At 39.5% G+C, this 16,782-nt stretch overlaps 1 protein-coding gene across 1 annotated transcript in view; it reads right to left on the bottom strand.

Moving 5' to 3' along the window:
• Positions 1-7,017: 7,017 nt before the first annotated feature.
• BASP1 (brain abundant membrane attached signal protein 1) overlaps positions 7,018-16,782 on the bottom strand; it is a 48,217-nt gene continuing 38,452 nt past the window's right edge. The window contains exon 2 of the mRNA XM_065753611.1: positions 7,018-8,638. Coding sequence (XP_065609683.1) covers positions 7,895-8,629 — 735 coding nt within the window. The 5' untranslated portion in view covers positions 8,630-8,638 and the 3' untranslated portion in view covers positions 7,018-7,894. The remainder of the gene's footprint in view (positions 8,639-16,782) is intronic.

Here is a 16,782-nt window from a genome sequence, read left to right as displayed (position 1 = left end):
TCCCCTTCTGCAATACCGTATGTGGTTTTATTATTTATTTATTGAAAGTAAATTTGTATATTTATTATTGTATATTTATTTTTGTATACTTATTATTTATTTTATTTTTATATTTAATTACCGTATTTGTAAAATTCAGCTCTCCTCAGGATGCAGCCTGTATCATTGTTACCTTAATTCTACCATGAGGTTAAACATCACTTATTCTTATATCTTACTTTCAAATACTTGTTCTCCCTTTACTTCTTATCTTTATTGATGAACTATATATCTTCATCTTTGTTTTAGTTACATCTTAATTTTCAGCCTTTCAAATGACCCAGAGGAGAACTCTCAAGCTCAGCATGTATCAGCTGCCCCTACTTTTTCAACATGATGGAGATGAGGGCAATATGAGACATCCAATGTCCATTAAAACCCAATGTCAGATTTTTCATAGCCCCTGTCACCAGTATGAACACACCAAAGCCAGAGCTAACTTTCTCAAATGCAACAGAGCTCAAGTTGAATGGTAAAGGCCCATTTGAGGGACTGGATCATCACCTGTCCCAAGCCTCACTGTTTCTTACAGATTGAGCCAGAGAAGCAAGTACAGATATAGCTGCATGGGCAGTGGTAGTGTAGTGAAAACAGAGCATGACACTGCTAAACTAGGACATCAAAACTTGGAGTAAGGCAAAATTCACATCTACTATATTTAAGAGCAGCTTGATGCACTAGCTTAAATTTAAAACCTATTAAAAAGTATATAGCTCTCCTCCCTGATACCATTATATTTTTTCTCCATTCCTTCTTCAAGTGCATGTACAGAAATTTGCTGATCCTCACATTATTCCTCTTGCCTCACCTAAGCACTGTGACACATTCGTAAAAACTGACTACCTAAAGTCTTTGATAAATATTTCAAATCTACTGTTTTGAAGTTACATTACATTCCTAATTAGTATTCACACACTGCCTCAATTCGAATCCAAATCTGTCTGTTATCAGTTGATCACTAAGGCTGACAGCTAATTGTCTCACATCCAATCATGCAATGCTACCTGTTACAGTGTGATATTCTATTGCCACTAAGCATTTTTTTTTAAGATCTATATGAAATAATTAAAAAACAAAAAAAGTTTCATTCAGTTCGGTGGAGATTTGTTGATTTTGCCAGCTGATGGAATAGCCACCCCTGTTCCAGATTTTCCTTCCTTTTTAGGCTGAGGTGTGTGGTCACACTAAACTAGACTGACCACTTAGCTTATCTGCAAAAATGAAACTACAAAGATTCGCTTTCATGAATATCTTTGAAAAACTGCCTATTAGGGAAAATTTATTTAATAAATTGTTGGAAAAGATTCCTAAGTCATGTCAGAACCTCTTGTACTGGGAAAGGTTATTCAGTGTTTAATAGGACTGAAATTTTCCTTTACAATATTGCCATTATCAGCTACTGTTGTTTGCTTCCTTTTATTTAAGAATAAACAAAATGAAGTGCAGCTGACAAAGTTCAGATAATTGGACAGAGCAGCAGAGCTTAAACCAACAATTCATTTAGCACACAGACATGTTACCATTTGAAATGTCCATAAGGTCTTTCAGCTTAGAGTGAGCCATTTCAGAATGTGGAACTTTTGCAGAATAAAGAGTTTGCTCTTTTAGGCTTGCACCAATTTCTAGCAATATAATTACTTTTTCCAGATTCTCCTTTCCACCATGTCGGTTCATATTCTTCTTGGGAAACATAAAGTTTTACATACTCAGTATGAGTATTCTGACAGTAATGCCAGAACTCCACCAAAAAAAAAAAAAGGCAGAAAAATGTTATTAATGGAGCATCAGTACGGTCTGCCACTACAGCACACTATTCTCATTAATACATAATAAACCAAATTCTAATAAAAAGCCAACAAATAGGGGTAAGGGAAAAGGAGCGCTAAAAATGACAGCCACTGGAACAGACAGACCACAAGCCCAGCAGCTGGCTTCCTGCCACAAAGGATATCTCCAGTAGCCTAGTTTCTCAGGGGAGCTATGAAGTCTGTGATTAAAACATCAACCAGGTTTAGGTTTTCAAGTACTAATGGCTAAGTTTTAAAGACTTTCTCTGGTTTGTGGATAGTACGACTTAGCCTGGTAGCTATGAGCTTTGCCATGCCTATCCCATTCCCAAACTGAAAAGAACATCCAAGGAATGACTCCTGTGCCACACTGTTTTTCTGAACTCGCTGGAACTGAGTGGAGAAAAAAATAGTTGAATTCTACCAACTCTCCCCATCCTAATGTGAACAGCTCTATTCTGTCCTTGTGAGCCCAGTATGATGTGTTTACTTTTCACATGAGACTCAGTGTTGAATTTTCCCAACTGTTAATTTAACATTACTGGCCAGTGGAACCGCCAGTGATGTTTGGCAAGTCATTCATTTTGCAGTGACCTGATGACATCCCAAATAACAGACTAGTAGGCCTGTGTGATCCTGTGAGAAGATCTCATCTTATGTGTTTCACCATAAATATCATGTAAAGCCTTTCTTAGTAAATAGAACAAAGTTGTAACGCAATCAGATCTGTACCTCACTTGACTGAGCGATCTTAAAGTCATCTTGATCAAGCCAAGTCTGTGATGTGCTAAAGTCATCAAGAAGCTCAGTCAGCTTCCTGATGCACCAAGAGATACTCAGAGATAGACCCACACTGTGGAGGAAAGAACAGCTGAAGATGGAGGGAATACATGTAGATAGCCATGAGAGGAAGTGCTGGAAATAATACTGCCAACACAAGTGTGCTAGAAGAGAAACAAGTATGCCAGCAACAAGAAGTTGAGGGAAACTAGGTAACCTTACAATGACCAGTTAAGATTAAATAATGCAGTCTCTGGAAACAAGAAGATTATGTCACAAGCCATGTGTCCCAGTTCCTGTGCCCATATTTCAAAATACCTCCTATGTTCTCCCCCTTCAACAACAAAAATCTAAGGTACTTCTTGACAGCTTCTGAAGAAAGACTGAGGGCTTGATTCCTCCACTTCTTCAAGCTCAGTTCAATACTTTGGAATGAAGAGGAATTCAAGGTGATCTGGAGAAAGCAACTGCTATGTGAAACAGAGAACTAATGCACTTTCCAGATAGGACAGGCATGTCCAACACATGGCCCTTGGTCTGCATGTGGCCCAGCACAGCTGGAACTGTGGTCTGGCTGCTGCCTCTGCTCCCTGCAGCCACTGCAGCTCTGTCCCAGCAAGCAACCCATCCCAGCACTGGGAGAGCACACACCACTCAGCAACAGCTGAACATCAGTGCACTATTAACACTGTCTAAGCTGCAACCAGGGCACAGGGAGGGTGCAGTGTGTTCCAGATCAAGTTATAGCAAGTAATTGCATGCATTTTGATTCACTGGCTAAACACAGTCTTGCGAACAGTGCTTTCTGTTTTGATAAAGGAATTTCAGTACTGGTTTCAAGATAGCAAAAAAAAAAAATCAAAAAAATTTTTTTTGTATATTTGCAACTCCATTTTCAGTCAAGATAAATACATTACCTGAGAATTTTCAAATGGACTGTACAGAGTTGCAATCAGATATTCAACTCAAAAATCTGACTGTATCTTTCTACTTTTATAAGCCCTCACTTACTAATTAAAAACATTCCTCATTTCACAATCATGTCTTACTCATGCCATCATTTTTTTGGCAGTATGTGCATTTGTGAACAACTATTGTCAAGGAAGAAGCACAGAAAGAGTAAAATTTCATCAAAAATCTCCAATGAACACCTTGAGACCTCACTAAGAATTGCAGACACTGACATCAAACATTTTTTTTTCACAAAACCAAGGTCACATATCCCACTAGTTCTGTATTTTTTGCTCTTTTTTTGTTTAATAAAAATATAAAAGATTAAAATAAGTTTTGTAAAATAAAAATGAGATATATTTTATATTTTATGAGGGCTGTTCCGAAATTAATGCTTCCTATTTTATGATATTGGCCTATGATATTAGCAGAGGAGGTTGGTGGTATGGCAGAAAGGTTGAACCTTCCTGACAATATTCCATTACATTTTATTGTTGTGGAACAGATGGCAGTAGAGGGGCACTTGTGTAATCTCATACCTAGAAGTGCTGTCACATAAGACATCAGTGCATCCTTCAGTGTTTTATTTTAAACTGGCTTTGCATTGGTGTCTATCCTTAGTACACATACACCTTAGTACATGGATGTGGACATGGACACCTTAGTATATGTACAGAAAACCAGATGCAGGGAAGTGGCAAGTGTGTCTCTGAGGTTACTTTTTCATTATGAGTATTTTATCATAATTTTAGTTGCTTTTCCATCTTAAAATGCCATTATTAAAATGCCATAATGCATATTTCATATACACTAATAAAAATAATTAAAGATTAAGTTTAGTAGCAGCTGCTGAGAAAGTGAGTGAAACCAGTGGCACTGACCTTCCTGTTGTTGGAGGGACAGAAACAAATTCTTGATGATCTCCAAGGAAAAACAAGGCAGACTTAGCAAACATCTCTCTGTGGGGGCTTTAAACAATAGCAAAGGTTCTTTCCCAAGGTTGAGCTTCTGTATTGCTTTGACATACTTTCGTGAAAGGGCTGGATCTTTGAGGTTATCTGCAGTGTACTTAAACTCAAACCATTAACATGCCTGTTGGCTCAGTACCCTTTACATACTTTTCCTGTTATTGAAGAATGATTATAGCCCAGAAAAGGAGGAGCTTGTAGATGAACTACTGGACTGTGGCGAAAAACTGTACTCTAGTCCCTTTAAGTGCCACTTCAGGAAAGGAGTATGCATTACATTTCTATTATCCCCATCATACATACTTAATTCATGAGCTCTCTGAGCAGAGGTGGTATCTTTCCTTCTGTATCTAGGTGCAGCAACAAAATGGAGTAATGGTCTAAGCAAGAATGCTTCTGCAACTACCAGTTGCATGCTTTTAAATGTTTGATAGGACTATGAATAAAAGAGTTAAAAAATATTGTACAGAAACTTTTTAAGTTTTTTAGATGATTGAGCGCTGAATTGTGTTAATTTTTGGTAGAACTCTCAGCTTCCTGATGACACATGCCTACTTCTATGCCTGTAGGTTAGTGATTTCCTGTCACATGGAATGACATTCCCTTGCACTTCTGACAGGATCAGGAAGAGGCTTCCTTCAACAAGCAGGTTGTGAGAATTGATGCATGTAAAGAGTTTTTTATCAACAGCTGCAAAAACTGCTTGGTTTGGACACAGCTGTGGAGTACAGAGGTATTTTTAATAGCCTCAGAAATTAAAGTAAGACTACTTTCAAGACCTCTTCACCAGGTCTAAGCATGTCAACTGAAGACATTTCAGGAGAAAACAAGGCACTGACAAGTAGACTGTCATCTATTTTAATAACAGAGATTAAGTGCTACTTCGAAAATGTTACTGAAAGTGTTATCAGATGAGGTGTGTTATTGTCAGCAGGCATGTTAGCAGCCATCCCAGTAAACAATTTACATACCTGTTCTCCACTGGCAGTTCCAGCCTGAAAGCAGAGCATCAGCTTAGTCCCACCAGCACCACATTGGCTCTGTAATGTGTTGCTGTGAAGTACTGCAGGATCTCTGCACGCCACCTCTTCCTCCTGGACCTCTCATGAATTTCATGGAGGAGTCCTGGGCAGAAGTTTCCCCTCTCCAAGACACGTCTACACTGGTGAACAATGGCAAAAGGCTCTTACAAGTTTGCTAGAAAGCTGCAGACTTGACCTCACAAGAATGCTGTAGATCATGACAGCTGTATAAGCACACCATGAAGGTGTTAATCTGCGTAACTCATACAGTGCTTCGGCTCTTTCATCTGAGAACTCTGCCCTCTTTTTAAGCCAGAGTACTAATCTTTGTGCAAAAGTATCCAATTTATTATACACTATGCAGGAAATTGACTCCTTTACACAAAGGATGCAAAAACTTGATGGTGGTGCCAGAATCATGCAAGTATTTGGCCTGATATGAAAACAAAATGAGTGCTGCTATCTGTTCCAGAAAGCTTATAAAGGGTGCACCAAGGCACATCACTATCCCCAGCACCAAATAAGAGCCCCAAATTTCTGAACAAAATAAAGGATGAGAATTGTGAAAGTCTGTAAAGAGAATTATCCTCATTGTGTGGAGAGAGAATATGTGAAATAAAGTATATAATTTCAAAGCACTATCTGCCTTCTTTACTAAATACAAGTCCATGTATCCCTTTGGAATGAATATAAGCTGTGTCTCTGTTTTCCACTGACCACTTCTCTTGGAACCTGTGCTCAGTCCAAGAGCTTGCTTGTCCACAGGCTGAACATGCTGCTTTAAGCAGTACTGTGAATTCTGGGCTCTGCACCTTGTCTGTGTACTGCAAGGACACCACTCAGAAGAAACTCAGCTTATCAGTTATCAGATGAGTAAAAATGGGGCAAAAAGCAAAAACTACTGAAGAATGTTGTTTCTGCTAGGCTAAACTCTGATACACAAGGTTAACTGTATTTGAAATCAACAGATTCAGCCTCTTTTGACAGCTGCATTTCATCTCCTCCACAACAGCAATGGGAAGAAGAACAAAGTGTATCAGCACTAGGAATATTTTAATTGGACTAGGATTAAATGTAATTGCCTTGTCTTAAGAGATCAGTTTATCACATCTACTGTCTTGCTCGCAGTTAAAACCCAGCCAGCATGCCTCTGGCCCTTTGAAACAGCAAGAATGTTTTCTGGGTGTTAAGGAAGGCATGAAGTATTTTGACTGTGCCTGGAATGAAAGACGTATGAGAGCTACTATCCATTTGCCACTTCCAGCCTCACCTGTGAACGCTGGTCACTGCTGAAGCAGGAGTTTATGGCAGCATGATTCTAGGATTGTGACGCTGAGGTTATTTTATTTACCTCTATTTTGCAAAAAAGGGAGAGTGAGCAGCCCCAGATCTAACACTTCTGATCTGGGTGTAAGGATTTCCTTTGCCAAATTCCTAAGGTGAAAGTGGAGATTTAATCAGTCTTTACGCTTTTATATTTTTTAAATTATTTAACTTTTATTACTGTTGCACCATTTATACAATTACATATAATTTCAATGCATCCATTGTACATTTTGTTTTTTCATTTGTTTTCCAATGAGTGTGTGTTGGTGTCTGTGACACAAAATGGAAGAGAAACTGGAACTGCAATGAACGCAGACTTTTCATTTCCACTGACCAATAAACAGAACTACAGGTGCACCCAACCACGGACATGCATTAACTCGTCATGAGAAATCTAGGAAGGCTAAGTAGGATGAGAATGCTTTTTACTCCCAAAAAATATTTGGAGAGGAAGAATTGGAGGATTGGCATTGAGAAATATGTGGACAGCTAAGTGGGTTTTGTCTGAAAGTTGGCATTCATCCACTGCATAAAAAAAATATCAAAATAAGAAAGGCTGTAAATAAAAAAACCACAGAAAATACTGCTTTCATAAAGATCTGATTGCCTTGGCACAAACCCAGTGGGCAGAATCAAACGCATCACTCCCAAACCCCATTACAGAACAAAAAGAAGATTTTGATACATTGGTGGAGTGCATTTACAGCAGTTCAGATACAAAAGATGTGCTGTACTTTCAGACATCCATCTATTTTGCTTTTTTTTTTTTTTAATCCAGGACTTGTGTCAAGTTGGCAGAAAGTATATTAGATATTTCCCCACAAAAATACTATTTGGATTTCCCCCCTCCCTCCCTCCCAACTTGATGGGACATCCTTTTCATTTTTTTCCTTTTTTTTTTTCCTTCTCTTTCTGGGCAATACTTTTTTGTTATTTCAGATCTGAAACGAGTTAGTATAGCTGAAAAAAATAAAAAAAGACACAGGTTGTTTTAAGTGGTTGTTTCAACAGGCTGTCCAATTTAATCTTGCACTGCTATGGTTTGATCCGAATTAGTCGCTGGGGCTTCAGAAGGTTTAGCTTCCTCTGGTGGGGCTGATGGGTCCGAGGCCTTGGCAGTGGAACTAGGTGCTGCTGTGGCTGCTACGGTCTCCTTGGAAGAAGGTGCAGCCTCGCTGCTGCTAGGTTTTGAGTCTGAAGCTGGGGCCACTTCACTTTTAGTTTCTTGGGCTGCAGGCGTTGCGGGAGCCTCAGTCTTTTTGGCTTCCCCTTCCTCTTTGCTCTTGTCATCTGCTTTGCTGGGAGCTGTGGCTTCTGAAGGCTGGGAAGCTTTTGCATCACTGCTAGGCTCAGAGGTTTTGGGTGCTTCACTACTGGCAGCAGGAGCAGAGGCTGCAGCTGGCTCCTCTTGCTTGGGTGCCTGTTCATTGTTCTTCTGTGGCTCTACTTTCGCATCGACAACAGCCTCTGACTTCTCTGGTTCTGCTTTCTGCGCTTCTTCTTGGGTCACTGTTTTCTCTTTCTCCCCTTCTTTTTCTTCTGTCTTATTGGCAGCAACCTGAGCATCCTTCTCAACCTTCTCCTCTTTGTTGTTCTCCTTCACTTCTGTGGTCTCTGTGGTTTGCTGGGCATCCTCAGCCTCCTTCGGAGTCTCCTCTTCCTCAGTTGCTGCTCCTTCAGCCTTCTTGTCTTTGTCTTTAGCTTTTTCATCATTGACACTGTACCCCTTCTTCTTCTTGCTCAGTTTGCCTCCCATGTTGGAGCTCTGTAACAGAAAAGAAGAAAGATGTGGTTACTCAAAGTGTTTATCACCAAGAGAATCAAAAGCAGATCAAATGAGGCACAGGAAAAACAATTCAGTCTCCTGAAACAGGGACTACAATCATTGGGTTGGCTGCTAGCAGCCAAGCACACCAAATGTGATGAGCACCACTGCTGTCAGGCTGCAATCCCACTCAGCTCCACAGCACTGCAGTTCCAGGATTACTGCCACATCCCTTACGGACAGTCCTGTTCCAAGACCCTCAAGAGAGGGGCATCACACACACCAAGGACCCCATCCACATCCCGCCTCATGGTCACACACAGCAGAATGGATCAGACCAGAAATGCTGAGCCTGAACTACAGCAAGACTGCTGCTCCTCAGCAGGGCAGCTCAAGTAATACGGCTGCTTCTGAATGATGTGCACTACACAATATCATGCAATAAAAAGTAGAGACGAAAAAGAGGGGTGCATGCTCCGATCCATGTTTTCAAGTACCAGAAGTGACCAGGTATGTAGTTCAGCTGCTTAGAAGAGCTGATACAGTTACAATTGTTGAGCACGTGTAACTATATCGGTATTTATATACCCTGTGTGTGGGAGTCTTTGCTAAGAATATTTAAAATTTTCCACAGTTCCTGGAAGCAAATTTAATCTATTAAAACAGGAAATGCTTACAGATACATTGCTTTCCTCATGGGCTTGAAAATCCCTATGACTGCCTGAAAGAGAGTCTCTTCATACTAAAACAAATGTATTGTTCATCTTCAGCAAAAGGTTAAGAAAACCATAATTTCCTTGTTTCATGCTATTTGAAAACAATTGAAAAGGAAATTTTTTCACATTCCTGCTAAACAAATATTTAAGAGCTTCTCCTGGTGGAGATGAATCATTCTCATTTTCTGTTTTTAAAAAGTATTTTAAAAGTAGACAGTCCCCTAGGCCTTATCTTTTTCGCACACTTTCCAAAACTGTGAACACAGTCACAATCTTATACAATGCTATATAGTAAATTATTTTAAATATCACCGAGAACCAGCCACCTCTCAATAGTTTTCCAGCAGAGACCTTTCTCAAGAAGAAGAATTAGCCAGTATTGTTGAAGGGTTAGCACACAGCCCTGTAAAGTGGTAATCTAATGTTGCTAAAACACTACTTTATTGTCTGAGGTTTTATGGGTAACACCACTAAAAGGATTAACTTCCACAGAGCTGCAGTTGAGCAACCTAATCTCTACCTTCAAGGCAGAGATACCAGATTTCAGTTATTTAGGGGAAGAAAATGGATGTAGCCTTTCTGGACTTCTTGATACTCCATAAATATTATTCCAGCTTACTGTGCGTGTATAGTTAAATCTGAAATATTTGAAAGGGCTTCTGCAAGTCAGTAGATCAGAGATTTATACTGAATTCGTGTCTGTATCCCAATTTGCAATCCCTAATTAAGCCTGTATTTATTTCCCAGCTAAGCCTAATTTCATTTGTTGCATCTTCTGTATTTTTCCAGATTTTGCTATTCTGTGTATAGTAACTCACCATAATTTATTTTTTCCTATACAAAAAAAATACCATCTTATCTGCAGATAAAATGCCAAAGGACCTTTAATAAGCAGAGAAGCAGTCATATGAGAAAAGTGCTCCCAACATATGAACAGAAACATGCTCTGTCTTTGCTCGGAGGTAAGATGCGAAATCGCTGAGTCTCAATTTGCATCACAGCCAGCTGGCTTGAGAGAGTGGAGAAGATGGAGACTATCATTATGCTCTATTAGTAAATATTTACAGTTACAAATGGACTGCCGTAACAGAACATAATGGACTTTAAAGCAGAAGAGATTCATTCCTTGTGACGCCAAATCCTGAATCTCCACATTACCTTCTCCAGTCAGTATCCCACGCACTCCACTATCACAGACAGATGTTGCTCTGGTCCCTGTCCCAACTCATCCCTGCCTGAAGGACAGCTCTGCATTGTCCAGATTCTTTCTTTGGGTACAGCAGGTGGAAAGCAGACCTTAGAAAGCATTCAGAAAACCAGCTGTACCTGGAATGAGCCTAGTACATAGACCAAGACACTGCAGGGATAATACTACCTGGTGCCATACGGAGGCTGAATGCCAGCGCCCTTCTTGAAACCATTCACAAGGAATTATTGTCCTGTCTTAATTGTACACTAGTTTTAATCTCTTCATCCAAGTTGCTCAGCTTTGCTGCCAAACAGGTCACTTTGTTGTCTAAGCAGGGGTGGGTTTATGAAACCAAGCATCCAAAGTAAAAGAAGCAGAGAGAGAGAAAAAAGGAGGAAGGGAGAAAGAAATCTGCCACAGTGACATTTATTCAAATAAAACCCCTTGAGAAAATATCTCAGTGAAATGTCTCACAAGTGAAATGGCAAACTGCATTAAATCATTAAGGCCTCTATGCATATGGTGTTAAACCCACCCTGCATTACTACATACACACTAACACTAGCAAGAGTGAGGACTTCTTTGCTTTACCTGCCAAGGAGATAAACTCTAACAAAAAGGAGAATAACAATATTTAAATAAATGTGAATGACAGGCTCTGAAGAAAACTCATCTACAACTACTTACCTGTACAAGCTATAGCCTGGTATGCCTTTGGTTACTTGCACTGCCACTGTCCTGTAGTAGTTCTTAGCTCCAACATCTACCAGCTAAGCACTTTGTAATAAGTACATTCAAAAGGAGGGTTCTCAAAAATGTTGGTGCTGAGAGCACCACTCCTGCAAAATGGAACAGGGTTTGGCAGCTGTGTCTCTTCACTGTTTGCCAGAAAAATGTGTAGATACAATCTAGAAGCTTTAATACAAGAAGTAGCAATATATCCCTTATTTTCAAGGACCTGTGATGAACCATCTGGCAGATCAGCGCCTCTGAAAATCGAGGCTAAATATCACACATCAAAGCTATAAAAGATTTCATATGCTTTTCAGTGTGCTTTGTATGCTTTATCCGCAGTACTCTTCTCAAGGAGGAAGAAAGAGACCCAGTGAGCACAACAGAGAATGTCTACAGAGGAACAAGATTTCTCAAGTTCCTAAGAGCTGATGGTCATTTTGTTTCTCTTGAAGTTTCCATTCTACTCTAGAAAGTATGAAGAGAATGAAGAGCTGGCACAGTTATTTCTCTCACTGTAAAGAAGAAATAATCTGGCAGTATTTGCATTACAAAACACCACCTCTACAGCTCACCTAGAGCATGTTAAGTACTTTGAAAATTGAATGTTCATGATAATCAGGATTTCCTGGGATAAAAAGGTCAAAAAAAGACTTGATGTCCATAAGACCATAATATAGCAGTAAGAAGAATTCACACAAGACTGTTTGAAGACTGAGGTGATAGAATAGCAATGGGACCTTGGAACAGAGGAAGCATGTACATGGTTTAGGAAAGGAAATAGTATTTACAAGTTCTATATTTCAGTTGTTCTTCTGTAATGGACAAGTTCCTATAATTAACTCATTTCCCTCTCTTTCTCTCCTGTCAGTAATGGTTTGTCTGGCCAATTAGTTTTCTTAAGTGTATATAACTTTCTAAAAAATTTATTTAGCTAGCGCTTTCACATCCTAAGAAAGGGTTTGGTTCTCATAAGAATGGACAAGTGAGGACTTGCAGTCACCCCCATCCTCAGTACAGAAAACAGTGCATCGGGAGAGGACGAAAATTACAGATGAGAACCTTTAAATGAGCATCACCTGACTGCCAAAGCTAAACTTCAAAAGCTACTATTCAATTTCATGAGGAGTGTGAGGAGCTCAGTCCACCTCCAAAAACAGAGTTCAGGAAGGCAACAGATACCCTCTGAAATCCAGCTGCCCAAAGTGCAATGCAGACCCCTGTGAGAGGTTGGTGTGAAGCAGCCCAGTAGCAAGCCACTTCCCAGGCATGACTTATCTCTCATCACCTGCAGACAGGAGCAGTAAAATGCACATTCCTCCTAAAGTAGAATTTCAACATCCCAAGTCAAAGGAAATGCCAATCCCAGAAGCTGCCTCAGCCCCAGTTGCTCAAAATAAATAAAAAATTTAAGAAACCTTTGCATCTCTACACTTCATTGATTATCTTTACATCTCTGTTTTGAAAAATGTGTGGAAATTTTCACAAAAGTGTGTACATAGGAACTTAGGGGAAAAAAAGGGATTTCCAAACATAATTTTCAAAAGATTTTTTGAAATTTTTGTGAGAGAAAAAGAACTCACTACTTCTTAAGATATGCAGTACAATTTCATGCTTCCCCTTACACACACACAGACACTCCTATCTCACCAACCCCAGCAGTTTACCAGGTTAATTTAGAAGATATCTATAGCAACCTCCCATATATCATTTGGTTCTAACTCAGTCTTTCAGCCACGAAGACCTGCTTTTCTGTTCTCTCTCAATTATCCTCACACATCTTCCTTTTCCTCTGCTATCACATGGAATTAACTGAGCAGAAATGCTAAGTCTCAGTGAGGTTCAAGACTCGGTCGCACTTCAGTAGCAGTGACTTTTTCCTCCCCTCCCCTCCCCTCCCTTCCTCTTCCCTCTGAACATAGCAAGATGTTGCTTCATGCACACAATAAGACATCCTCCAGTCTTTTAATTTTTGGTTGTTTCAAGCTGAATCCTTAAAAATAAACAATTCAGTGTGTTTATTGCTGGCCAATGCCAGTTTTATTATTGTCCCATTATCTTTAATATGCAGCCAGTAGAATCCCTGAATCACAGAATTCTAGGGGTTGGAAGGGACCTCCAGAAATCACCGAGTCCAACCCCCCTGCCAAAGCAAGCTTCCTACAGCAGGCTAGATTTTCTGGTCTGTAAAGGGCACATTGCTGGCTCGTGTCCAGCAGTAGAAGACCCCTAAGAAGTTGTATTACTAGTCTTAAGGTTTTAATTTGATGAATATATTTTTTTCCTTCTTAATTTAAAAATGAACTTTTATTTTCAGGTTATTTTAAAATTCTTGGGGATACATACTACACAAAAATGGGAAGGACACTGTACTTTTTTCGTATAAGCCATTTGTCATTAACACATGTAAATGATGACAATTTATAATAGATTGCAATTATGAGGGTTATAATAATTTAAACACATTGCAGGCAGACATGAAATTGTGTCTGGCTATCTAACAGTTCATACATGAGTAACTGGTTCATTTGAGAAGTATAAAATGAGTTATCATAAAAGTTAATGAACACGTGATAATTATTTTGAAATAAAATTAAAAATTTATACCTGAGAATGACTAAGATCCAAGTGAAATACTTAATCTCTGAGATATGTATTAATTCATCGGTAAGGAACCTATCAGCAGGTTCATCACAGGCGAAGTCTTTGCCAAAAATATTGACTCATATTAGCATCAACCTGAAACCACAAGTACTTCACACGAAGAATTCATCTTTGCTAGTTAGCTAGGCAGAATTCCTTAATAAAAACAAAATGTGTCCATTATTTCATCATGAAGCAATGAAGATTTTTTGGGCTGCATTGATAGCTTCAGACTTTTCTCACTTGGAGGACTGTTCAGCTGCGACCAGAGGTACAGAGCCGTTGAAGATTCACCACTCAGTGTGGTTGGTCAGACACAAGGACTGCTTTAGCTTTAGGAGCTTCTGCAGAAATACATGCATCAAAGTGCTGTATTAGGCAATCTTTATGCATGTTATTCTCTACTAAAGCCACACTTGTGCAGTGCTGAACTGTGCACTGTATAATGACATGCTGCAGAGCTGCTCCATAGGAGCAGCCTCCTGAATGCATTAAATACACTTCATTTCCTCAGGCTGTTACATCCTTAGCTTCTCTGTGTGCAAAGCCATCTAAAACACATGAGCAGAACATGGACCAATGTGCTGTGCCTTGTCTATTCCACAAACAGCATGGAAATGATGTTCTCCCATGTACAAACTCCTGTTCACCCCAGGCAGAGCTGTGCTTTGTAGACATCACATCCTCTATCAGACCAGCTAATACAGACAGAAATAGCATTACTCCAATTCATCTTAGGCCACTGTCTCTACCTGATTAGTTTTAGAGCTAGCATTATTTGATACTTGTCTATTGCAGATTTCAAATCAGAACCGCACTGATTTTGCTACATCTCTTTTTCCTGTGAGCCAACACCACACTGCCTTGCCCAGTAGCATAGATGGAATTGACAATGCCTCTGGTCTCATTTCTGGCAGCTCTTCTAAGGCTGTTTTGTACTGTTTGTACAAAAGTAAAAGTCATATTAAAAACTGACCAGCACAGAGAAAGTGTAAAGAGTGATATATGTGTTTCACAGTCTTGCATTCAGTTTGTTCAGTGTTCTGACTGCTGAAATTAAAAATGCTTCCATCCACTTTAATTTCCTTCATCTCCCTCATTCAGTCTACCAGCCTTCCTACAGGCTGGAGTCCTAGCTCATGTTCAAAGCATTTCTCTTCTATTCAGATTACCTGCACATACTCTTTCTGTCAAGCAATAAAAGCAGCAGAAGGACATGCTCATGCAGATTCAAACATGCTGCATGTCAGCCTGCCCCGGATCAAGATCCTAATCACAGTATTGTTAGGCACACAGTTGGAAGGGGGAACTCTGTGGCAAACACCTGTTTCACAGAGACTGGGATTAATTTTACAAGAAAACCTTCTGTAGAAGTAGTTTGCAGTCTTCAAAGTTAACATGACATAATAAGCCAAAAATATAAGTCTGTGCCTTCTTATTATTTATTTTTGAGTTGTAACATCATCTTGGTTTTTTTGTGTATGACTCCCTAAAAAGCATTTAAAAACGAATGCTTTACATTAGCCAAAGCTTCCTAATCTGCATCCTAGAACTAAGCTCCAAAATCTGAAATTATGCAAATTTCAGAGGTGCTCTCTACCCACATCTTTCAAATCTTCAGTTCCCAAGAGTACTCACGGCAGAGGGAGAGGTGAGATTCCTTACATATCATTCCAACTATGGTGAGACACTTTCTGTCTCCTTCAAATAATTTTAGACATCACCACCACATCTAACTACAAAAGCATGCAAGGTGATAAAACCTTAGGTAACAGAACGATTTCCTTCGAATTTACATTTTACTCTGATTTTGTCCTTTGATCTTCACAGTACAAATGTATTGCTGTGTTTAGCTTGCAGACCCCTGAGCCATTTTGAGTGCTTCCAAAAGAGTTACTCCAAAATTGCAACAGTCAGATGCTAGTAAGCAATGAAAATATCCTCCTCCTCTGCACTACAATTGGTGAAGAAGTATGTACACATTCATCATGGATGGACTGTACAGTGGGAAAAGGATTTTTTTTCAAGTATAACATCTATCATCTATATTTCTCTAGCTTCATCCTGAAAAAGGAACACACGGTCTTATACTAAAGATACTTTATGAGGCTCTGCATTTACATTATATCTGTTTAAGATTCCCTACTTTTACAAACTTTATTACTTTAATGCCAATTTAAGCAGTCCAACTAGTTTCAGTCAAACTTGAGACAATCCTTAGAACACAAATTGCAGTATACTTACAAAAAATATATACATTAATTTTCAAATCTTGGAACTACCGTTTTTACATTGAAAATGGATTCTCCAAAGTGACTGCCAAGTTTTTTGGAATTTTTCTTTCCCATCTCTAGTCTGGTCATTGAAAACAGTGCTGGATATATGCCCCAGCTGTAAGGAAACATTCCATAGCTGGAATTAGGATTCTTAACAGATACAGCAGACCAGTGATGGATCACAACAAACCTCAGGCCATATATTTTCCTTCTTATGTTTGCAAAAAATCCTTACTACAGGGAGTGGGTAAAAACACATTTATAATCAGGAACCAAATCTTACTGATTCTGAGGCAGCAGCGTGCCCTGGAAGCCCAAAGGGACAAGCGTGGCCTGGGATGCACCAGGCCCAGCACTGCCAGCAGGGCTGTCCCCTCTGCACTGTGTGGTCTCACCTCCAGAATGTGTGCAGCTTGGGTGCCACATTATAGGAAGCACACAGAACAAAAGAAACAATTGCAGATCCACATGATACTCCAGCAGATACCACAGCTTTAGGCACTGGAAGAAGTTGCTTGATTTAATAAAAGCACCCACAGTTCTCTTCTCCCACATGTGAGTCACAGAACATGTGGCTGCTTCAGGTGG

Source organism: Cyrtonyx montezumae, unplaced genomic scaffold (assembly GCF_038088225.1).
Source record: "Cyrtonyx montezumae isolate F1298 unplaced genomic scaffold, pur_monq_1.0 scaffold_8, whole genome shotgun sequence".
In the NCBI taxonomy this organism is placed as follows: domain Eukaryota; kingdom Metazoa; phylum Chordata; class Aves; order Galliformes; family Odontophoridae; genus Cyrtonyx; species Cyrtonyx montezumae.
The sequence above is the reverse complement of the archived record's forward strand: the minus strand, read 5'-3'. Positions and strand labels throughout refer to the sequence as shown.